Source organism: Macrobrachium rosenbergii, chromosome 42 (assembly GCF_040412425.1).
Source record: "Macrobrachium rosenbergii isolate ZJJX-2024 chromosome 42, ASM4041242v1, whole genome shotgun sequence".
NCBI lineage: Eukaryota > Metazoa > Arthropoda > Malacostraca > Decapoda > Palaemonidae > Macrobrachium > Macrobrachium rosenbergii.
Genome location: NC_089782.1, coordinates 46,588,982 through 46,613,181, shown reverse-complemented (window position 1 = coordinate 46,613,181; position 24,200 = coordinate 46,588,982). Strand labels below are relative to the sequence as shown.

The window sequence follows — 24,200 nt, the reverse complement described above, 5'->3', positions numbered from 1 at the left end:
AAATATCAGGTCTATTTTTGCATTATACAGCACAACGAAAATATTCTTTCATCTCAATGCAATTTAAATTTAAAGTCTGGAAAAAGACAAAGCTGAAACTAAAGTCATCTGCTGCTGCACTTTAAGCTTTGTTAATTTTACAGCAAACTAAGATACTGAGTTACCGTAGATAACTTTGAGCTAGCGCAGAAACTTACAAAATATCTGAAAGCTTACTGTACATTAACTTCATTGTTAAGACAAAACATTAGCTCAAAAACTTTTCTGACAAGTAAAGGCTGTTTCAACCCTAAACTTAAAAACTTCAAAATGACAACCTACATTAATTTAAATAACTTAAAAAGAGGAGGCGGGCGGGTTGATTCAAGCTAGGGCACGTTAATAATGTCTAGTCGAATGGAATTACCACCTGAAAGAAAAATGTTGATTAGTTACAACCTCCCACACCCTGCCCGTAGGTCAAAAGAACTACGAGGACAGGGCATGGAAGGGGCCTCCACCCCTACAGGGGCAACGCCCCTGCAGGGGTGGAGTAGAAAAAACCTCCCATGCCCTGCCCGTAGGTAAAAAGATCTACGAGGACAGGGCATGGGAGGGGCCTCCACCCCTACAGGGGCACCGCCCCTGCAGGGGTGGAGGTAGGGGCCTCCCATGCCCTGCCCGTAGGTCAAAAGACCTACGAGGACAGGGCATGGGAGGGGCCTCTCCACCCCTACAGGGGCATCGCCCCTGCAGGGGTGGAGGTAAAAATATATTACAAGTAGGTTTGGATACAAAAAAGCTTTGGAACATCAACTGTGGTTACTGTACCAAACTCTGAGTAAGCCAAACCCGGAGAGTGTTTCCTCATAATGGAAGGTTGAGAAATTCTATTCTTGGTCCAGAAGGTTAATTGGAGTATTCCACTTCTCATACGAGTTGATTCAGAAAAGCCACCCGGCCTTTAGAATGGAAGCTTAAAATCACCCGCATCTGGAAAGTTTTCATAAAAAATCATTATGGCAAAGACTTACTTGGTTTGCCTATGTTAGATAAAAGCTAAAATATAATATTTTTCCAAAATGTAAAGTAGGCAAAACTCAAAAAAAGGGCAAGACTACTCGCTAGTATTGATTTTTTTTTATCAGTTGCTATCTGATAAGCATTTCATAACCGCATACTCACCTTCTTACAATCAGACGAGTTTAGAGTTGTGAACTAAAAACCAAATCCACACACTTGTACGGCACGCCATTTCCTGAAAAAAAAATTGCATTTTGTTACAAATAACTTAACGACCATTGCCCTGATAGGACTTACAATTAGCTTACAGTGCTACAATTATCACGAAATCAACACAACAGGCAGTTCATGTTAAAACTGTAAGGCAAAGTTTTTCTTAAAATACAATAATTAAGAGTAAAATTAAACATGCCTAACAGTAAAATAAAAGAATAATTAAAGTAACCGGTATCAATTCAAAAGTCACCTGGATTTAACATAAAAATCTTACGGCTAAGCAAATGAAGTTGCACAACGATGAACAGTACTCAGACTTCGCGTCTTCATTTTCCATATTCCTCGCGTGGACTCCCATCGTAAACAGCGTATTTCTCCTTAGCAGTCTAACGATCGCAAATCACTAACAAAGCAGCAACGCCCAAGAGCAAAATGCTACGTGCCTCTAAATTTTAAACCGGAACAACTACCGAGATAATATGATTTGTTGACGTTACCGTCAAGGACGATATAGTCAGGATTTCCAGACAAGGATGATGTACAGTAGAGACTAAACTTAACCTTCGTTTGGCTTTTTCATAAAGGGAAACTGAAAACTATAAACGCTTCGGAACAGGGTATTTGAGTATGCATTCCATTAATTTCCATTTATTTGTTAAAATTATCTTCTAAGTATCATTTTTCATTCACGTTCTGGAAAACTAACTAAAAGCACTTTTAGTTAGTTTTCTAGAACGAGAATGAAAATTCTGAAATATTTCTCAATTAATTTCCATTCTAGAAAAGGCGCTGAAAATATGGAAGAATTAAGCTTTAGAATGAGAGTTACATGTATGATTCACAAAAAAAATTGATGGTATCATTTCTGGCAAAATTATTTGATCAAAACTTTTGATATATGATACTACGATGATAAGATGAAGAAAACACATCAAAGTCAGAGAAGTAACTGATGACTTCAAACTCATATTTCACGTCAAAATCCCTAATGTTTCGGGGCTTTCAACATCTGGAAGAGAGATGGTATCTTACTGTAGGTCTGGCTGTACCGGGCTTTAATTTTCTTTCTTTCTCTCTCTCTTTATAGAGAGAGAGTTTTCTTTACTGTTCTTGTATTTTCACTTAAAAAACTCCACGAAATTGTCAGCATTAAAATGATACACGATCAGAACCATGAAAGGAATAAGAATGTGCCAAAATAAGGATGTTCATAATGTTGAAAAAGTCAAAGTAAATAAACATAAGTAAAAATGTCATAAAACCTACAGAGATGAGGTGCAATCGGCCTAGATAAACAAGCCAGAGTCTATGAAACAAGGCATATGTCACTTGACTTAGCCCATTCCATATGGCGTCAGGAGACACTACACTAGTGAAATTTGTCATTTTCTTGAGCAGAGAATGCGATGGTAAGGGAATGCCAGTTTTCTGATTTCTCTACATTTGTCAGGATTTATGGAAGTTTTCAGTAAAACCTGCTGTAGAATTTGTCATTATAAGCTACTAGAGAACGTAGGAAATGTGAATTTTATAAACGCTAAACCATATCTTAAGTATATGAATTATGATATATATATATATATATATATATATATATATATATATATATATATATATATATATATATATATATATATACATATGTATATGTATATATACATATATATGTAACTATCTATCAATATGTCTACATATATAGACAGATAGGTAGATAGATATATTCTTGTTTTTCTGATGACAGGAAGGTTCAGAAATTACTTTTTATGTTTTTTGTGCGTTCTTCAAATTTTTAATCTTAATTTGCGCCCATTTATGTTAAACAAGAAGAGTTAAATGCGGATATAAATGACGAATAGATAAAAATAAGTTAAAATAATTACACACTCAAATGCCGATAGGACTACTGAATGGCCCTGTGTGATTAAAAAGTCACTGTTTGAAGAAGTTAGCATCAATTAAAACAATGAATCTTGAAAAACTTTGTCAAAGTCGGTGACGCTAAACAAGAACGCTTCTTATTATTATGTTTGGTGTGTGCGTCTTCGAATGTGACAGACACTCCATTCCTTTGTTACCAGGTAACGGACAAAACGCAAGCTGCTAAATTTACGCTCAAAACAAACCTGAGTTCGTCCTTGATGATATTAAGGCATATTTGTTTAGACTATAGTGTTGACTAGAGTTCAGTCGAAATTGCTGTTGTTCCTCATACATTAATAACAAAACGAACTAGCATGCGTATGTGACGAAGGGAATAATAACGAAAGGAAAAGAATAATACTGTGAAATAGATTCTTGTTGCTTTGTTTTAATGTTTTATTTATAAATATTAATTGATTTATTCAACAGGACTAAATATTGCCCTTAAATTGTGTTATCATTCGTATTGACCTCATCTCGCAGATGGTGCCAATGCACTGTAAGTGACCCAAGTTTATGATGTCAATTGTCGCTTTCACTGGGTGCTCACGAACAGGAGCACGTGCTGGCATAAAGCCATATATATATATATATATATATATATATATATATATATATATATATATATATATATATTCACATATATAAATATATAGATATTTACATATATATATATATATATATATATATATATATATATATATATATATATATGCATATATATATAATAATATCATAATCCATATATGGTTTAACGTTTACAAAATTCACATTTCGTATGTTATTTAAGAGCTTATAATGACAAATTCTACAGCAGGTTTTAATATCCTATATATATATTGTATTATATATATATATATACATATATATATATATATATATATATATATATATATATATATATATATATATATATATATATACTATACTGTATATATACGTGCTTGTATGTATACGTGCTTTATGTAAGTTGGTAGGGTATGATATATATATATATATATATATATATATATATATATATATATATATATATATATATATATATATATATATATATATATATATATATATAGTTATATATAGGGTAGGGACATAGATGTAATTTAGTTATATATATATATATATATATATATATATATATATATATATATATATATATATATATATATATATGTGTGTGTGTGTGTGTATACTGTATATATATAATATCCTTTATATATAATAAAACACTTACTGAAATACCAAGTGATTTGAAGGCAAGCGCGCGCGCTGGAGTGAGAGAATACAGGATGCTGTTTTTATTTGTATAAATTAGAGAAATAAGCGGGCGACTCGGCTAGCGGGCGTAGGCGATAGTGGATACCAAATCAATAAATGATGCCTAATAATATTTAATAACTTAAATAAATATATAATATATAAAAATTAAAATAAGTTTTTAACACCTTTTCAAAGACAATGACGAATTGTTCTGTCCATACACATTCCTCCCAAATTCCTTTATTACGAGATAAAAAATATGGTTAAAGTAAAGTGAAGGTAACATATACTTGTAATGCGCAAGATACTCTACAGTTGTCAGAGATAACTTACAAAATATTTTTATCTGTTTCTACATTTGTCGAAATTGGCATTTGTATAAATATAATTTCGGGTTCCTAGGTCACTTTAACGTAGTCCATGGTTAAATACCACTACAGGAAACATTAAAAAAGAAACCGAAATTATTACTCCACATGATCTGAAAATAATTCATAATTCAATCAGGGCCTGTTCGGATGTATCGTGTTTAATCATATGCATATTACCATAAATTGGTCACCAAGCATTATTTCTCTTCGGCAGAAAAATCCCAGATTCGGTTGGATGAATTAACCGAATCCATTTCTCCGATATTTTCCGAAAAAAGGAGATGTATCGATCAAGCCAAGAAAGCCTTGCAAGTGATTAGAATCGGACGATCTGTAAACAATCCAGCCGTTGATCATGGAGTATTAAAATGTGGAGTGTTGCACCTCTTTGTTAGGCATAATTACTGCCTTGGCTTCAGTAATCCTCATGTCGTCTTCGTTACCTTTCGCATCGACGTGAGCAGGGGACAGGGCCGTCGGGGAGCAAAATTTACCGAAAATAAAATTCGAAAAATTGGGTTGTATTTCCGTCATGCCTCCAAAAGGTGTGAGCAAAGCAGTAAGCAAGAAGTGTCCCGACTGTAAGAAGCAGGTAAGGAATTGCAAACTTTTTTTCATTCCCGTGCAAAACTGGAGCATATTGATGCGAACTATTGATTGACGCCGTCTGTAGGTGACCATTGATGACGTGGGCGGTCCCGGGGTTAATTTTGTCCCGGTCTCTGTCGAATTTTTGGCAGCGTTGTCTCAACTGCGTCGTCGAGTTTTTCTTGGAGGGGAAGGACGAGGCTTTGCGACGCCTTGGTGGGCCAACCACCCCTGCCAGTGCATTTTGCTTGTGGCAGGAGCTTGATGATGCTTCCTTCGGGCATTTTTCGATTTTCTTGTTAGCGTGGACATCCCTAGGCCTCTTTAGGTGCGGATTGATTGGGGCGGAATGTGAGAGGTGAGGGACACTTGGTCGTAGGCCTACGGTACTGCAAGTCGATGTTACCGGTAGGTTAGAATAGGCTCGTCGTTGACCTAGCTTAACCCTCTGCCGAATCCTTAGAATGTATTTCCTTTTTAACGAGTAGAGCCAAATTTAGCAGCCATAACGGCCTTGCTTGTCTTAGGCTGTTGAGAGCGCCACTGGTGGGGGAGGCCTACAAGGGTAATCCTACAGTTTATGGGTCCAAATATTCAGTAATTATTGAATCATGGAAAACGTTGAGGTATTTCTAAGTAATAGATACACGGCGGGTATTTAGTGAGAAATGGCAGTTTCTTATAGTATTTTGGTTGCTTATTTACAATTTAACGTTATTTTTGGGGGATCGGCTGTAATTAACCTGTAATTAACCCCTAAAGTCCATCCAACAAGGGGTTTCCATACGCGATCTTCACAAGACAAAGCACGGCTACATCTGTTTCGAACGGTTCATATCCCATCCGGCAAGTGGAATACCTTGGAAACTGGTTTTTTCTACACTTTTAGGGCTTCTGACACTGGCGGTGCATTTGTTTATTGTCGGCCAAATGGAATGTCCCTTCGCCGTGTTTAGTACTGGCCTGGGGGGGCCGGTACCCATACGTTAACAAGTTATTGCACTTGCCGGACGGGATATGAACTCTTCAAAACAGTCGTACCCGTGCTCTGTCTTGTGAAGATTGCGTTTGGAAACCCCTTGTTGGATGGACTTTAGGGGTTAATTATAGGTTAATTACAGCCGACCCCCCTAAAATAACATTGAATTGTAAATAAGCAACCAAAATACTATAAGAAACTGCCATTTCTCGCTGAATACCCGCCATGTATCTATTACTTAGATCTACTAACAATGAAAAAATGATCAGTTTATCTGCTTACAGAAGCAGAGATTGTAAAAAAAAAAAAAAAAGGGAATAAAGGGAAACGTAAATAAACAAAAGCATGGCCAAGGAGACCCATAGAATTTTGAGGAAATCATAAATCTTTGCTTCTGTAGCCTAAACTGATAAACTGCTCATTTTTTTCAGATTTATCAAAAAGTAGCTGCTGAAGAGCAAGAGCCCGTGCCAGGTTCCTACCTGGTTCCTAAGCACTCATTCCACACACACAGTTGCTGGCACACTACACTATTTATGTGAGGTGCAGATCTTCATTTGTTTTTTTTACACTGGTTTTGTAAGCAGATAAACTGCTCATTTTTCTTTAGCAAGTATATTGTTCGCAGATCTTCTGAAAGAAGAAATTGAAAATAGGAAAAAAAAAACTTAAACACACAAGGGAGCAGTGAATTTGGACCCTAAACTGTAGGATTACTCTCATATGAGTTCCTTCATATTGGACTAAGCCATTTTTTTGGGTGGGGCCAGGTATTTACCTGTGGTTCAATGTTTGCGTTAAATGTCTCTTGACATTTGTTTTGTTAGACTAGTAATTTTAGCCAATGACCTGACCAACCGCACCTAACATAGACTCGCCCAACCTAACCTCACCTCACCTTGCCTAACCAAGGGTTCCATTGTAAAATCAGTAATGGGCAAAGTGGGATATGATTGTCCTTTATCTTAGGAATTTAAGGGGAGTGCTTGAAAAAATCATTTTTTATTAATAACTTTTTTTTTTTTTTTTTTTTTGCATGAATCAGTTTGAAATTTTGGGCATTGGTTAGTTTATGTATAGCGAAAAGGTCAGTACAGTATTCATATTTTCCTTCTAGCCCCCATTCGCTGGTACCCCTAAATTCTTTAAAAAAAAAAAAAAAAAAACTCGGCCATAACTATTGCAACCTAAGAGCTGAAATTTACGTGGAAGACAGGTATTATAGATTAGAATAAAGTAATAGAGCGTTTTTTTTTTTTTTTTTTTTTTTTTTTTTTTTTTTTTTTTTTTTTTTGAAAAATCTTTGATTTCATGGAAAAATAAATCCCAAAAATACTTAGGGGACAAAATAAAAAAACTCTATAGTTTTGTAGACAGTTTATTTAGCTTTCATTTGCTTTTTGTTTCATTGAGATAGGTGAATTCGTTACGTCTGAGTTTACATTTGAAGGTCGATAACTTTAGTTTTGAGATATCGGCCTCCTAAGTTTTATGATGACATTTTTTGCTTGTCTGTCCATTTATTTGCTTGTTGTCTCACACTTTTGAGGTTTTTATGACAAATTTGACATGTTATATCATATTGGTGTTATCTGCGATTATTATTTTAAGTATGTTGAATTATATTTTATATATTAATGCTCCTAGTCCGCCTCCTTCCTCTCTCTTGGATGCCTCCCTCTTCATGATGTCGTTTCTTCCTTTCTCTTATGGAGTGTAGATGTTGTTTAAATTTTCTTGGTCTCGGCATGGTTTCTTCTGAACAAAGAAATACTGTATTGCAAAGTCAAGAGAAATACAAAAAATTGACTTGCAAAGTAATATAAGTGCGCTGAATGAAAAGTGTGTCAAAACACGGGCGAGGTTGGGCAGTGCGACATCTTGCTTCGTCGAGAGCTGAGCTGCCACTGATTGCCCAAATGGGTACACTCCTTCACCCAACAGAGCCTCTACGCACTTGCGTAGGATATAGTTGTCATATACTGCATTTAGATATTCTTCTTTGATAACTGAATTGAAATTACTACCGATATACTGAAGTTATCATTACATGAAAAATGTAATTTTCTCAGTGATAGTAGGGTTACGGTTTAGTCTTATAACTCCAAACTCTTGCGAATTTTTTAATAAAATTTTGTGAGAATATAGTCAAGAGGTGTAAGAGTCCGTATGTGAAATATCAGGAAAAACTTGGATTCTTCGATTTTTTCATCAAAGCCACTTTGTTTAACATGTTGAGTTTTTTAATGTTAATTTTATATGGACAATGTACAAAACAGTAAATAAATAAGTTTATGATTAAAATTGCATGAAAAAATTTCATTTCAATCCTAAGCCTACCCAACAATATAGATTGTCTGGGTGAAATTATATTTATAAGATAGCTTAATGAAACCCCACATATGTGCAGTTATACTTTTGACAGTACTTTCAGGACTACACTTTAATGAAAACTATAATTCAGTGACAATTTGTTGATAAAAATTTACATTGACAGTTGAGCCAATAAAGATTGAATGTTTGGTGGGATGATTGTCCACTCTGAAGGTAATATAATATATAGTGTATGCATAATTTTTTGAGTTTAGGAATGTTTAGAGTTAGGCTATACCACTGTAATAAATCAGTGGGACACCAAGCTTACTGAAATACCAGATTACTCATCCAAAACAGGGTCATTATTTGTGCAAACAGTGAGAAAGTCTTCTAAGTGATTGTCCTATAATCCTGAGCATAGTAAAATAGTATAAAGGTATACAAGTGGTTTGTTACAGAATAAGAAAGTTACATTGAATTTTTTATTTTGCAGGTTCCTGTTGCTTCCAAGCTTTGCACATCTTGCAGTCATCAGTTTTTTGAAGAACGAAGAAAGTCTACAGCTTCAAATCCATCAGAAGCTGAAGACAGTGAAGATTTGTCTTTGCGTGATATGAAACCTACTCGAGGTGTAGGTGCTGGTAATGGTAGTGAAATAATGGCTTTGGCTTCTGGGAAAGATTTAGCTTCTGCACCGGAAGGCAAGAGGAGGAGTGAGAGAGTAAAACGTGAAAAACCCAATTTTTATGATGCCCTGGAGTATGAGAATCAGATGCGAAAGGTGAGTTTGTCTCAGTGAGTTTTCATCTCTTTGGACTGAAATGTGTTAGTGTACCAGGAGTAAATTGTCAGTCTGCCTCCTGTAAAATTTTACATTTATTTAACATCTTGTTAGACCCATTATCCAACTCTTTTGTTGCTATGAGTAAATTGTCAGTCTATCTCCTGAAAACTTTTGCATTTACAGTAAACCCCCTGTATTCGCGTTCTCATGATTCGCGGACTTGCATATTCATGGATTTCTCTGTGGAATATATCTACCCATTACTTGTGGAAAATTCACCCATTCACAGTATTTTTCATTGAGAACTATTCACTAATTACTGTATTTTCATATAATTTTCATGACTAAATGCACTTTTTGTGATAAAACTATTAAAATACTCAGGTATAAGCATTTTTAGAGGGTTTTTCTTGTGTTTAAATTATCAAAATAGGCAGTTCTAAGTGTTTTTAGAGGGGTTTTAAGTATTCGCGGATTTTAGCTATTCGCGGGGGGGGTGCGGTACACATCCCCTGCGAATATGGGGGTTTACTGTATTAAGTATCTTTTTAGAACCATAACCTCTCTCTCTCTCTCTCTCTCTCTCTCTCTCTCTCTCTCTCTCTCTCTCTCTCTCTCTCTCTCTCTAAATTCTCTCTCTCTCTCCAATAAATTGTGTGACTATATCGTGAATAAATTGTCAGTCTTTTTGTAAATATTTACATTTATTTATCAACCATAACACTCTCTCTCTCTCTCTCTCTCTCTCTCTCTCTCTCTCTCTCTCTCTCTCTCTCTCTCTCTCTCTCTCTCTCAACAAACCATGTACTGAAGGAGGTTTTCTTATAGCAATGGTGGCAAAAAGTTGTAAACTGTAAAGATTGCAGTTTGTAGCATTCAGTAATTTTTTTTTTGCTCCTAATTGCTAGTCAGGGTTTGCCCACCAGATAAGTAAAGACATATATAAGGTTTTGATGAAGGCTTTATGCTGAACATAAGTCATGGTGTGTCCTTTTCAAGTAATAAGGTTTTGGACATATCACATATATGTACCACTAGCTTCTGTTAGTCACCATATTCATGGTTTTGCTGTCAGTCCTTGTTTATTCAACTTCACCTTTTAAACAATGTTAAGACCACCTGATTCTCTTCAACACCAACTTATCTGCATGTATAAGCTCCCAAAGGCCAATATTTGTCCTTTATTATTTTGTCATTTCTGTGAGAAATGGTTAAGGATTGAGTGCTTATCCTCAATGAGCATTTAACGTAATCTCAGAATGTTTACGTGATTCTCAAAATGTTCTCACATACCTGCCACTATCTTCAATATGTCTTATGGAGTGGATATAGCACCATCTTTTGTTCATGGAGTCTTTCCATCATCCTCCTATACAGTATCAAAATAAATAATCCCTGGTTTTCGTTACTTATGGAGGTATGTCAGGCCTGTGCGGGAGGTGGGTTTGGTTATTATTTGTATCCTGTAGTTCTAAGAGATCTGATTTTTTAATCAAGTGTAATGCGCCCAATTGAATTGAAGTAGTGATATGTCTTGGGAATGGAGAAGAGACCAGTAGAGTCACATTTTGGTTCATGTGGCTAAAATCAGAATAGTGTAGATATGGAAGTATGTTGTAGCAAGGTAAAGACCAATAGAGGATGTTCAGAAAATCATGGAGGAAGGGCACTGATGATGATGTCTACTAGATGAGAGCTCTGGCAGGACACCAAAGGGGAGAAAGTGGAGATAACTCTTGTGTCTAACCTGGTGGTATAACGTTGCTCTTCAGTTGTATAAAATTGATGCGTAAGGTACCTGGCTACCTCCTGCATTGACCTGCACTACCTTCATTGTAAGTAAGTGCCAGAGCTGAACTTTTTCATGCCCCCAGTTAACTGCCAGGGGTATTTTGTAATTGATCTTTCTTACCCTTTTCATATGTTAATGGTAAAGTTTTTAACCCCTTTCTGCAGTGGTTATTTAAACCAAACTTTTTGTTTTAGTGCGTTTATATTGTAAAAATTAAGAATAAACAGTATAGGAATAAAAAAGGGAGGAAAGGAATATAAAATTTAGGCCAAAGGCCAAGTTCTAGGGCCTAGAAGGTCATTCATTGCTGAAAGGGAAGTTGAGAGTATAAAGGTTTTAAATGTGTAACAGGAGGAAACCTCGTAGTTGCATAATGAAACAATAGTTAGGAGAGGGTGGAAAGTAAGATTAAGACAGAGAATATGAATATACTGTAGGTACAGTAAAGGAGTGAAAGTGGGTGCAGCTAGGGACTGAGTGGACACTGCAAATAACTTTAAGTATTGCTTACAGTGGACTGCATGAAGTGCACCGACATCACTACCGGGTGGTAATGAAATTATATGCGTTTGGTTTCACTTTTTTTTTTTTTTTTTTTTTTTTTTTTTTTTTTTAATTGATGCATTCCCAAATATAAATCTCTTAATTAGAGTGTAAGCTCCAACACTGCAATGATATTCAATGGTAAAAGGAAAAATAAGCGACAAGATTGATTCACCAAAGCAATTTGAAATATTAACTCCAGTTAAGAAAATATTCAGCCAGAGCTCCCCTATGTTCTTGTTCATCCTTATCTTTTTGTATAGGTTGGGTGATTTCACATCTTCCTCCTAACTTTGCTACTATATAACTATTTGTGTAGGGGAACTCAGTTTGTTCCTTTGTGTTAATAATTGGTTAACTAACCAAACCACTACACAGAACTAGAGCTGGCAGTTTTAATATCCAGAAACAACCTTTTTTGTTTTTTTCCCCATTTCCATGGTCATATTGTAGCTTCAGTATCGTTCAGTTTCTCCTATATGGGCATATATTTGATGGAAGCCTGCTTTTGGCTGTTTCCATCAGGATGTGTGCATTATAATTAATTACTCCTGCAACTCGTGCGTAATGAATTCATAAAACACATTTTTTTTTCCCAGTCTGTAGTTTGTATTATAGTCTTTAGTTATTTTTTCTTATCCACAATATTTGTTTACATTATACTATTAGGTAAGTCTGGGCAAATGTGTAATGAGGGTCTTTATTCTGGGAAACAGTCGTGTTGTTTACATTTTTACATACTGTTTATACCTCCAGTATGATCCCTTTAACTCTCATCTTTGGCAGTAAGTATTCCTTTTCTTGTGCGTTTCAGGCACGTAAAGAAAGGCAAAAAGAAGAGCCTCCGAACCCTACAGGTAGAGTAAAAAGGGAAAGGAAAGTGAAGAACAACTCTGAGCCGGTTAGTGTTGCTTTGTACAGGTCCAGCAAGGTTAGTGATATTTCTGGTTATGGAGAGCGGAGGGCACGTCCCAAAGAAAGAAGTCTCCAGAGAACAGAGATATACTTTTGCTGAATTTGATGTTGTAAGATGTAGTAGATAAGAAAAATGCTATGTTTGAGGTTAATTATGGCATCCTGTACCTCTCATTCAATATTGCACTCCTGGATGAGAGGATGCTTCTCCCTTTCATCAATTTCTTACAGACATGAAAAATGCATAGTGTATTGCTCTCATTTTTCTGCGAGTTCACTTCGTGAGATGGTCATATACCAAACATTTTCCCTAGCGTACATTTTATTTTATGCTTCTATATCCTTTTTTTTTTTACATGCACTTTATTTTAACTGTCATATCTATTAAATACTTGGCTGTCCCCATCAGTCTTTGGGACCATCCCTCCTCTCACTTCATTTTTTCCTAAATTGTATGTACAATTTTGTTTACTCTTTTATTTTCCTCTTCCCTAGATCCCTAGATACTTTCTATGGAAGATTAGACTTGTGTTGTAGCATATATTAGGTTCAACATGTAGATGGTAGTTTTGGTCTATGTAGAGTTGTATCCTGTATCTGTGTTGAAAGAATATTTTTCTTGTTACTGTTATTAACTTAGGTGATCTGAAGGGAGTTGAACATTTTCTCTTTGGTCACTTAACATTTCGCTCATGGTAAAAATTCACTTCAGTTCATGGTAAAAATTTGACACTAGCTTGGGATTAGTAAGACACACACGACTCTTATGTGGTATTAGTCTAAAAATATTAGATCCAAGTAGGTACTGATGATTGGGACATGTTGAACTATTCTAAACACCTATAACAAGCAAAGCTGAAGTTTGTATTTTATGTAAATTAATATGATAAAAAAAATTGCAAAACGGGTGAATTCTTTTTCAGCAAAATTTAAGTTCATAGTTATCAGGTTTAATAGTTCGACAAAAAATTAATTTACTTCAGTCACTAATATTTTAAAAATAGCTCCCTTCTAGAGTAATGGTAATTCTCCTGACTATCCATGCTCAAAATGGTTTGTACTCCCACTTTTTACCTGCTGGGTTCTAAGAAATAGGGTATTCAAGTTGAAGGGGTTCAGTTATGCATAATCCTTCAACACTTGGTGTACTGTACACTCTCTCTCGCTCTCACAAACACACAATGATTTCATACCCTTTTTAACTAGTTTTTAAACTTAAACTTAAATGTTCAACTCTGACGAATATTCATACACAAGGATATCTATTGCATCCTAATTCAATACTGTTAATTGTAAAGTGAAAGTGAACTTACTTAAATTATGTTTACTTGTCAGCATTGATTAATTTTAGGGATCCCTTGCTGTGTCAAGATATTTTACTTAAATTATGTTTACTTGTCAGCATTGATTAATTTTAGGGATCTCTTGCTGTGTCAAGATATTTTGTATTAAAGGTTTAAAAGTTTTAGAGCTGAGAAATGTAATATAGTGGTCTGAATAAACTATTAGATAGATGTCACTGACACGAGATAAATGAACAAAACATTGTGTAATCACTCTTGTTTTGGTTAATTTTATTTTGTATAACAAATAGGGAGTTTTTTCCCCTCAGGTTTTCAGAGCCTATATTCAATACATATTACCTTAATATGGTATTGTTCATGTACAAATAAAATTTATGTGAAACAAGCCACAGATAACTGACAGTAGTATGATATTAAAAATTGTATGAGGACATACTGTAGTAGTAGTGTCATCTACAGGTGTTCCAGAATCTAGACTTATTTGAATTTTATAGAGATCTGAAATTCATTATAGGAAAACCCAAAATTGTACCCCCCCCCTTTATTTTGTTATTTTACCGAGAGACTGCAGTCTTTAGGGTATGTGGGTAACCAATAAGCTTGCTTGCCTATAAGAAGCATGCACAGTAGATAAAATGTACCTTTTGTGCCTTGTTTTATTACTAAGAATTATTATTCCTTCTCTTCTGTAGTATATAAACATACTTCCGTAGAATTATCGGGCTTGCGTAGCTTTTTATTATGTACTGTATACAGTATTTGTGAGTGTCTTATTATCTCCTATGGGATGTTTCAGGATGATGATGACGATGATGAACCTCTGAAGGAAAAGAAGAAAAAGAAGAAGAAGAAGAATAACAACAACAATGGAGAAAAGAAAAAGGAGGAAGAGGAGATTGATGAAGATATTATGGCTGGTATAACTCCAGAGAAGGAAAAGCAGTATGCCATCGTTCTCTCCGACATCAATTTCAAATTAGGCTTAAATAATCCAAAATTCATTAAAATATAAATTGAAGCTAAATATCTATGAAAAATTGCTGTATAATTTAGCAACATGAATTACAATGGAGTTTGGTTGAGAGTGATATCTGTCGTTGTTGACTGTTCATTTTGTGCAGGACTGCATGAACTTCAGTGAAGAAAAAGAGGGAAGGAATAGAGCTGCATTGATTATATGCCAACACTTTTAGTTTCACTCTAGCATCATATTATATTACTGGATTTTTTGTAAAACTTTGAGCTTTATATGGATTATGTTAGGGGAAGTTTTATGCACTGTTTTCAGGGTTTCCAGTTTTTTCAGATTGGAAGAGGAGTGTTTTTGCAACAGTTCCTTTTATGGGAAACATAGACCTAAGGACTTTAATAATTGCTGCCATTAGATTAAGTTTATTCAAAATAGATCTTCCACAATTAGCCTTTACTGAAGTAATTTGGATAATTTCTTGCAAGAATTGTAATTGACTCATTTCATTTTGAGGGTCTCGGATCTTGTAGCTACACACAAGGATTGGTATTACGATAATATAATTTTTACAAATATATTAAGCAATTTACAGCAGAAAATGAGACCCCTTCAAATTTCCTGCCCTCAAAGATTTTAACGTTGCAGCTGTTAAGAGACAAGATGTTTAGTATTCTCTCATGTATAACCAGTTTCTTGGATAACAGGCTGGGTGTTTTTAAAGATTTTGATAATTGGTGGTGAAAATCCAAGTTTAGGGAGGTACAAGTAATTTTGGTTCAAGAGTACAAATTCCTTGTAAATATTTTGAAGTAGCCAGTATTGAGAATACGTGTGTATATGTTTGGAATTTATATTAGCATTTTTGTACAGAATGGCAAAGAGTGAATTATGCTTGCACTTTGTGTCCACAAGCATATTCCAACAGTATAGTCAAGAATGAATGGTGTAAATGTTTCCAACAATATAGTAAAGATGAATGTGTTGAAAGTGTGTACAGAACCATTTCATTGCTCATTTGTAAATATTCAGAACATTAATGTTTGTGAGGATTAAAATTCATTTTGTATTCAGTGTTTCAATAAATTCCTACTAATTTAAGGTTTATAATTAGTTGCATTTAATTTTCCAGACTGAAGTCTTGACTAACAGCAAATCGTGAAGAAATCTTAAGCACTTAAGTGTAATTCTTTCAGGATCCATTACCATAAAGAATGCAGATTGGTTGGGCAAGATGGGTTAGAATTGAACATCAAATTGATGTTCCCCTAGCAACCTTGGTCTCTTGCCAAACTTCTGGTAGCGATCAGTTGTTTTGTTGATGTTGCATATTGCTTCAAATGTCCATGACAATACAAGAAGCCAGGAAGAACTGTGATGGAAAATTATCGGAATGTAACATTTAAAATTCCAATTCAGTTACTGATGCCTTGGTGCGTAGAATAACCTGAAGAGTCATGTTTTAAAAAACTAAACAATTTATGTAAAAGTAATGAATATAAAAGGTCTAGTTTACAGTTGTGGGCATATCCCAATCTTTCAATACTTGCTGTTATAGAATATTTTCGGGAGATTACTACACCTGATCCTAATCTTGGACAATGTCACTTGACCTTTACACACCAGACAGTATTTCCAGGTTCTCAAAGTATCTCTCCTAAAGGTATGTATTTTGAAAAAAGTGAAAATTAAAGCATTGTGATGGTAAAGAAGCTGGACAGCAAACCAGAAAGAGTAAAGGCAGCAATGGTGGACAGAAGGGTGGTTGAAAAATACTTGACAGCTACAGAGTGCCAAAAAGTTAAGCATACCTTAGTTTTACCAGACCACTGAGCTGATTAACAGCTCTCCTAGGGCTGGCCCCAAGGATTAGACTTATTTTACGTAGCTAAGAACCAATTGGTTACTTAGCAACGGGACCTACAGCTTATTGTGGAATCCGAACCACATTATAGCGAGAAATTAATTTCTATCAACAGAAATAAATTCCTCTAACTCTTCATCAGCTGGCCGCCGGAATTGAACTACAGAGGCAAACTGGTATATGTAAGATGTACAGTATTGTTATTTTTAACCAGACCGATAACTTTACACTACTCATAATGGCAATCATATAACTAGACAAAACAATAGTGTAACTGATTGCCTCATATATGCACAAAAATTCAAGTAAGTACATGTTGCAATATACCTAATTTTTTGGGCTTTCTCGAAATGAATTACAGTGCACGTATCATGTAGGGATTTTATGACTAAATACAAATTGCATTTTCCCAGTAAGACATGCTACTCCGACTTTTACACTATTTACAGTACAATAAACCTTAAAAATCTATAACACCACACCAATACCAAGTACTATACAGCACTTCAGTTTATCATGAAAGCAGTCAAAAATGGTCCAGTAACTTAACAAATACTGTATAAGAATTCCTTTAAAATTTCAAAGCTTCCTTTCCTCATGCCACTAGTTTCCCTTTTTAGTATAATCTAGAAGAGGCATATACAGCAAAAACAACTTGTGGGAGTAAAAAGAGCTTTCCTTGTTTGTCTTGCCAACAATTTTGAAAGGTCTCCAATAACATTGACACTCAAATTTGGACAAATTTACGTCTTAGAGAAACGGTCAAGCCCATTACAGGGTAAACTTGAAAGAAATATTAAGACCCTTACATACAAAAATAGTGCATTGTCTTTGATCTGGGGAATTTGCAAACACCAACATATTTTCCATTAATCAAATCCAATCGCAATTACAAACCCAAAATGTATGATATTTATCTTCACACTTAGTGGACCTTCATTCAAGCGTTTATTTGCATGTAGTGAAACTACAAGCAAATAACATGATGTGAAAATACAGCAGAATTTTTAAATAATACTGTATAACTATTGATAATTTACAAAATCAGCTCTCAAGTCACTTTAACTACCACACCTTCCACTACTGGTTAGCTCATTCAATTTGTTTCTTCCAAGTTTTAGGTTAACTGCAAACATTTTAACAAATTTAGATGCATACTACTTAAAAGAAGGTTACAAAAAAAATCAATAAACATTACCGTTGTGTGCAAATTTCCTGGCAAGTGTTAAATTTTTCAACACAAGAAAGGCATATAACTAGGGAGTATGACTTGCAATAACCTACCAAAACCTTGTGCTTGAGCTGCTTCCATGCTTTAGCTGATCAACTTTTTTTTTATCCATTTGTTTTCCAGTTACAAAATCACACTGACAGCCATAAAAAAACTGGAGCTACAGCTGTTTACATATAATGTGCAATCCAATAATGGTTATTTAATTCATAAAATACTCTATTAACAATCTGCACTCCTTGCACATTTTAATCATTGTTTAAAAGATATTTCAAAGTGCTGTCAAAAAGTGGAAAAAAATGGCACACATGAAAAAGTTGATAGTTAATGTAAAGGTTAATCAGCATGAAATACACAGATGATGTACATTTAGCATAATTTTAATAAACTTTATAATAATGTACAATGATGCTTTCACATGCCTACGAAGTAGAGATGAACAAAGGCTTTCTCTTGGTCCATCAGTATCTCTGTTCCTTTGGGATACTAACAATCGGAACACATACTTAGATCCTAGAATAACTTTGCCACTAGAAAGCCTACCTTACTGCAATAACTTCACAAATATATTGTAATTCACTTCTAAGCAACTTCCAGATACGTGAGTGAAGGAAGACTTCTTGGGCACTTCAAATATAAATTACCGAGATTGTTAAAATACACTTTTTGGGAAGATACAAAATAATGAAAAATACAGTATATCTACATATGTTGAGATGTTCCAGTATATCTACATATGTTGAGATGTTCCAATGATTAGAAAGCTTTAAAAATTACAGGAACAATAACAAAAATACATGTACAGTGTACTTTGTTAACCCAGTTCACATAATATTATCCACTACAGTAATATGTTCAAGAATGCCATTGTATAATTCCTTGTACTTACACTAAATGACAAAATCTACAAATTTCTAGCATACTAGACACTACAATAAATGAACTACCATTGCAATCATTATAATGCCATATACAATACAGTACATGAACACAAATTAACTTGAGGAAAGGGAGCATTACATTAAAAGAAAAACTTTCAAATGAAATAAGAACATCTGTTTAACTGAACTTTTAATTACTGAGACTGAAAGCTAAGAATACATACCCAACAACAGTTTTCAGTACAACCAAGTGACACCTTTATCAAATATACACTCAATTCTACAAGAAAATCTTTCCTAAACATGAGACAGAATCTGTGGAAAACTAGAATACAGATTGCACAAAGTTCAATCAAGTTTTTTTGAAAATGGCATCTCTATTTTCTTTAATGCTCTCCTTAATGAGTTTGCTTCCCTCAACATCAAGCTGCTGATACAAAGCCTTCTTGTCTTGTGAGATGTCTCCAATCAGTTCATGCCTAAAATGAGAAAAAGAAAATCATGACTTCCCAGAAAAAAAGTACTATTGCATGAATTGCTAATCAAGGAAGACGTGGATTAATTTAATTTATTACTACATATATGAAAAGTTTACTAAAAAAAAAAAATATATGTAAATGATATCTGGAAAATGAGATAACTGAGAGTTGCCACTAAGTGACAGGAAATACCATATACAGTAGCAGCATTTTAATTATTTCATCCATTATCTAAAATCTGTATACATTCAGGACAAGGGCATCTACTGTCTTCTTCTTCTTCTTCTTCTTCTTCATTTTAACATGCTTTTTTTCCCATTTTTATATGGGTTAAGCACGATGCCTTCTTTTGAAGGACTTTGATTTGGCGGTGGGGTAGGCCGTAGCCTCGATCGGCTACCCCGCCTGACATTGCTTAGAATGGAGCCCTATTTTGTAGAGACACATATTACAGTACAGTACTTCTTTTCTTTGCACATAGTAAGGATATTTTCAAATTTGCTACAATTTACAACCAGATTATACAAATATGTCTATAGTATAATTCAGTATAATTAAAAGTACTGTAAAATCAAAATTACGAAAGATTTGGTCCTAGAACCAACACATCTTATTTCTGTTAGATTTAATGGCATGGTATGCATCTAGTAAATGGGGGAAGGGGCAACTGAAGATAAAGAGTCAAAGAATATGAGCGAACTTTAGTACTAGGGTAGTAAAATACTCAATTTTAGCTACGACAAACAATAAATCCAGCGCTGATTACTCTGCAGTAAAGAATATGAGGAAAATTTCATGGGTGAAAACATCTTGTATGCTAAACAATCTCATTTCTGGATACTGTCTGCAGACCTGAGATGTATCAGTAAACAGAGGAGCTAGTATTTAATTTCCTGTACAGTATACAGTGCATCATATATCTAAGCGACATAAGTCTCTCCACCACAAACTTTTATAAATATGTTGTATGCCTGCTTATGGGTGCTCAAAAACTCCTCCTTATGAGGGCTATGCTAAAAAGCCCCTCTTTGTGAGGGTATGCTAAAAAACCCCTCCTTATGAGGGTTATGCTAAAAAAAACCCTGCTAAAAAGCCCCTTCTTATGAGGGCTATGCTAAAAAGCCTCCTTATGAGGGCCAAGCTAAAAAGCCCCTCCTTATGAGGGATATACTAAAATGCCCCTCCTTATGAGGGCCAAGCTAAAAAGCCCCTCCTTATGAGGGATATGCTAAAAAGCCCCTCCTTATGAGGGATATGATAAAAAGCCCCTCCTTATGAGGGATATGCTAAAAAGCCCCTCCTTATGAGGGCTATGCTAAAATGATTCCAGCAACTGTGACAATATTTATAACTTGGATCATCTCATCTCCACTGAGAGGAAGCCTTGTTAGTGTACCTCATGTGGTCCACTGTAGGAAATGCTTTATTCAACCCCTCTGTAACTATTACTTCTTAGTGCAACTTTGGGTTTTCTCCTAGTTCCACCTTTGGATCTTTGTACAGGCACTTCATCTTTATTTTCTGGATCTCTATATCTTGTCCAACCAACTCTAACTCCCTCTTGTCACTATCTAGATCACTGAAAGGCCATATTTCCCCAGTGCATGGCTTAATAGCCTAAACTGCATAAATCAATCACCTAAATGTACTGGGTCAGGCATTCAGTTTTTAAGCTGACTGGTGACCATACAACAATGTTCTTGAACTCTGGGTTGTGCCGTAGTCTCACTTACTTAGACTTAAGAGATTCAGGTTTGCATTCCTTGCTTGAAGACGCACACAAGTACATCTCCCTTAACTTAGCATAGTGTTTAAGTTTCGATTTCTATTGAAATGTCAATATATTTTATCATTTTGTTCCTTGCAGTGAACATGCTGGGCCACCTCTATCCATGATTATGGATCTACATAGAAAAAGGTATGCCAGTTATGATACAAACCTCTCCAGCAATGTCAGGTGTTTTAAATGAGACTGCCCTATTACTGCAGGAATTAGTCTATCTGTGGTCTCACTTAGTTTTCTGTGACATCAACTTTCAGGTCTAGATGACAGTTTGTTGTATACGGATGCCTAAAATTTCAGTTTTGAACCAGCCACTGAATACTCATATAAAGCTGAGTTCTGAAAATGAAGATTAGCATGCCATCAAAGATACCTGCACAAACAATTACCCTTGAAGAAGCTTGCATTGCAACTGGAGCCATTAGCCTGGTGAATATCTGATGAACTGTATAAATGCAAAAATATGCATGCCATACATTACATTCATTAGTGCTTAGTACACAGGTACAGCATGTGTGGATAAACACCGTCCGAAATGGGCTATACAGTATCATGAATGTCACCATTTCCACTCTCAAGGGGGGAATGTTATGTCTGAATGAATCTTTGAGGGGACTCGAGTAAACTTATCAACCATCTGCCGATTGCCTAAGTTACTTAGATCACTGAAACTGCTATCCCCATAACTACCACAGTCCCAGGAAACATTCTCTTCCTAAAATTCATTTGGGCTGCAAATACCCTAAACAGGCCTGGTAACCTTAACATCGAGTTAAACTAGGAACTAAAGCAGGTAGGTTAGATATAAGTCCTCTCAAAACCAAATAACTAGATCTCATGGGTCCTGCTCAGATAAAAAATCAACTGTCAGGCTAGTCACTCTGATGGAATCCAAGCTCAAATGCTTTAGAAAATCTTTAATTAATTCAATTACTATCCTACTTTACTGTGTCATGGCTTGATTTAAGGCCAAGAAAAGGGAGTTATCAAGAACAGACTCCACACTTAGGACTATAATATATTTCCTTCATAGTGAGGTAAAAGTCAGCTGTTTCAACTCCTCTTTAGGACTTGTAAGTGTGAGGAGGATGAGATATGAAGGTGAAAAATAACAAGGAAGGGTAACAGCAAGGATGCAGTTGACAAAAGATCAGAGTAGATCTATATGAAGGATGGTCAAAGCAAGTTTGGCTGTCAAAAGCAAGCTCAGTCAAAGCTCAAGTTAATTAATTCAAAAATAGAGGAGGGCACAGAGAATTAACATTCTGGAAATTAATGATGTGGCGATTTTGTCAAGTCTCAGTGATAAAGTATTCTCAGAAAAGGTTTACTTTATGCATGAACAGATACAAAGAGTTCAGAGCAATATATAATAAACTGGGCATGAAAAATTGGTCAATGAATTTCATCAACTACTCAAATATATTCAAAACACCAGAAACTGCTTAGTATACTTACAACAATGTATTTTTAGCACCAACTAACAAAATTAAGGTCTTACCTATAACTGTATACCAGATAAATTGTTGCCACAACACCACCCAACATTATTGGTCTCCGGAATTTTGAAATGCTTTTCTGTAAAAGGGAATATGGTACAATTTATAAAAAAAAATATGAATGTTCTATCTTAAAAATAGTTCTAATCACCTAAAAATCTCCTTAAAAAAATTAAGGCAAAAATTTAAACAACTTTTAAAAATCCATACAAACTAATTACCATATGCTCCATAAGCACAGTAACTTTTCTCTAGTATTGATGGGTTGACTATGCACTGTACTAAATCAAAAGAATATCTTTACTGATGCTAAAATAGTTGTTGATACATTCTGTTTCCATATAAAATACTTTGCTTTTCCATATACCTACCAATTTGAAAAAAAATTCAACACTAACATGACACTTCCTTATGGTAGTCAACCATGCTTGTTAGCATAATGGGTAAAACACTGGCCTGAAGAAATTTTCTTGTATTTAAATTATCATACAGGTCTCATGACCTATTTGTGCACTATTGTACAAATGATGCTGCATGGAAAACTTAACAGCAAGGGAAAAAACTAGTGTAGAACTATTCTATTCTTGGGTCCTTAACAGGATTAATAGAGTATAGGGTTAATCCGTCCAGGTGATACTGCACATTTTTCACAGAAGATGGATACTTGGACGTTTACCATGGAAGAAAATTAGGAAAACAAGGAAATGAAGGTCACCATGGCAAATGTCTGACCCCACAAATTCTTTCTCTCTTTCATGACCTTAGATGAGAGAGGTCCCAGTTAATCTCCAGGTACTGCTCAGCTAAAGAATACAAATAACCCTCCATATGTCTTTTTATTGATATTTGGCTAATACAGAAGCCATGAACACAGTTGGATCGAGATTAAAAGGGCTGACCTGATGAAGAGCACCTTAATCTGGGTTACGAGAGCTTCCTTGTTCTTTACTCTCGTAAGGTCAAATACTGACTGATGAGTTTTCTTTATCTTAACCTCCACCAAGACATGCGTGAGACTGTTCTTATTTTGGTCAGAAGCAGACTAACACTTTACTCTATTAATCCTGGGTCCTTAAAATCTAGGCTAATCTTAACTACAGAGTTTAGGTTCCTATGGAGCAACATCACCTTGGATCTTGTTTAGCACACTCAGAGCCATACAACTGCATGTATTATCAACATACTGTATCATGTACCACAGCAAATCAAACAAAGTTAACAATTGGCTAGTTTTCTAGACCTAACCTAATGACAATTTACCTCCCATGGTAAAAATCCATCCGAAAAACCTAAAACAAACTTAGACTAAGATAGGGTTATCATTCTGGTACCCTATAACATACAAAATTTAGGTTACCAATCAATAACTAGTCATCATTCTGCACCTAAAATGCCTGAAATAAGGGCTTAAACATTTAAATTTTCTTGTTTCTATTCTTATTTTACCTAGAGATAATGGTATACAAAAAATAGCAGTACCAGACCCAGACTTCTGAAGCTGAAACC

At 35.0% G+C, this 24,200-nt stretch overlaps 1 protein-coding gene and 2 long non-coding RNA genes across 7 annotated transcripts; 1 reads left to right on the top strand and 2 right to left on the bottom strand.

Annotated features, from left to right (window-relative positions):
- Nucleotides 1–906: 906 nt before the first annotated feature.
- On the bottom strand, nucleotides 907–1,687 carry LOC136828399 (uncharacterized). Its single transcript, XR_010850030.1, has 3 exons — nucleotides 1,493–1,687; nucleotides 1,165–1,237; nucleotides 907–972 (listed from the first exon to the last, which is right to left on the bottom strand). It is a non-coding gene; the product is annotated as an uncharacterized lncRNA (long non-coding RNA).
- A 3,421-nt stretch (nucleotides 1,688–5,108) lies between these two features.
- On the top strand, nucleotides 5,109–16,026 carry LOC136828396 (UPF0547 protein C16orf87 homolog). 5 transcript variants are annotated; one of them, XM_067086421.1, is made up of 4 exons: nucleotides 5,109–5,361; nucleotides 9,146–9,433; nucleotides 12,586–12,672; nucleotides 14,787–16,026. In XM_067086421.1, the coding sequence occupies exons 1-4, from the start codon at nucleotides 5,302–5,304 to the stop codon at nucleotides 15,000–15,002; spliced, it is 651 nt and encodes a 216-aa protein (XP_066942522.1). In that variant the 5' UTR covers nucleotides 5,109–5,301; the 3' UTR covers nucleotides 15,003–16,026. The 5 variants fall into 5 exon arrangements, with proteins under 5 accessions (XP_066942522.1, XP_066942521.1, XP_066942525.1 ...); XM_067086420.1 differs by having other exon boundaries at nucleotides 5,142–5,361; nucleotides 12,586–12,702; XM_067086422.1 differs by lacking the exon at nucleotides 5,109–5,361 and adding an exon at nucleotides 5,508–5,765 and having other exon boundaries at nucleotides 12,586–12,702.
- A 1,162-nt stretch (nucleotides 16,027–17,188) lies between these two features.
- LOC136828398 (uncharacterized) lies at nucleotides 17,189–22,810 on the bottom strand. Its single transcript, XR_010850029.1, has 2 exons — nucleotides 22,697–22,810; nucleotides 17,189–19,412 (listed from the first exon to the last, which is right to left on the bottom strand). It is a non-coding gene; the product is annotated as an uncharacterized lncRNA (long non-coding RNA).
- Between the last annotated feature and the right edge of the window lie 1,390 nt (nucleotides 22,811–24,200).

Bases quoted from the DNA above. Each gene is read 5' to 3' on its own strand.
- LOC136828396 (XM_067086420.1), top strand. From the start codon at position 5,302: ATGCCTCCAAAAGGTGTGAGCAAAGCAGTAAGCAAGAAGTGTCCCGAC. The intron at 5,362-9,145 runs GTAAGGAATTGC...TTTATTTTGCAG, and splicing joins GTCCCGACTGTAAGAAGCAG to GTTCCTGTTGCTTCCAAGCT. The intron at 12,703-14,786 runs GTTAGTGATATT...GGGATGTTTCAG, and splicing joins CTTTGTACAGGTCCAGCAAG to GATGATGATGACGATGATGA.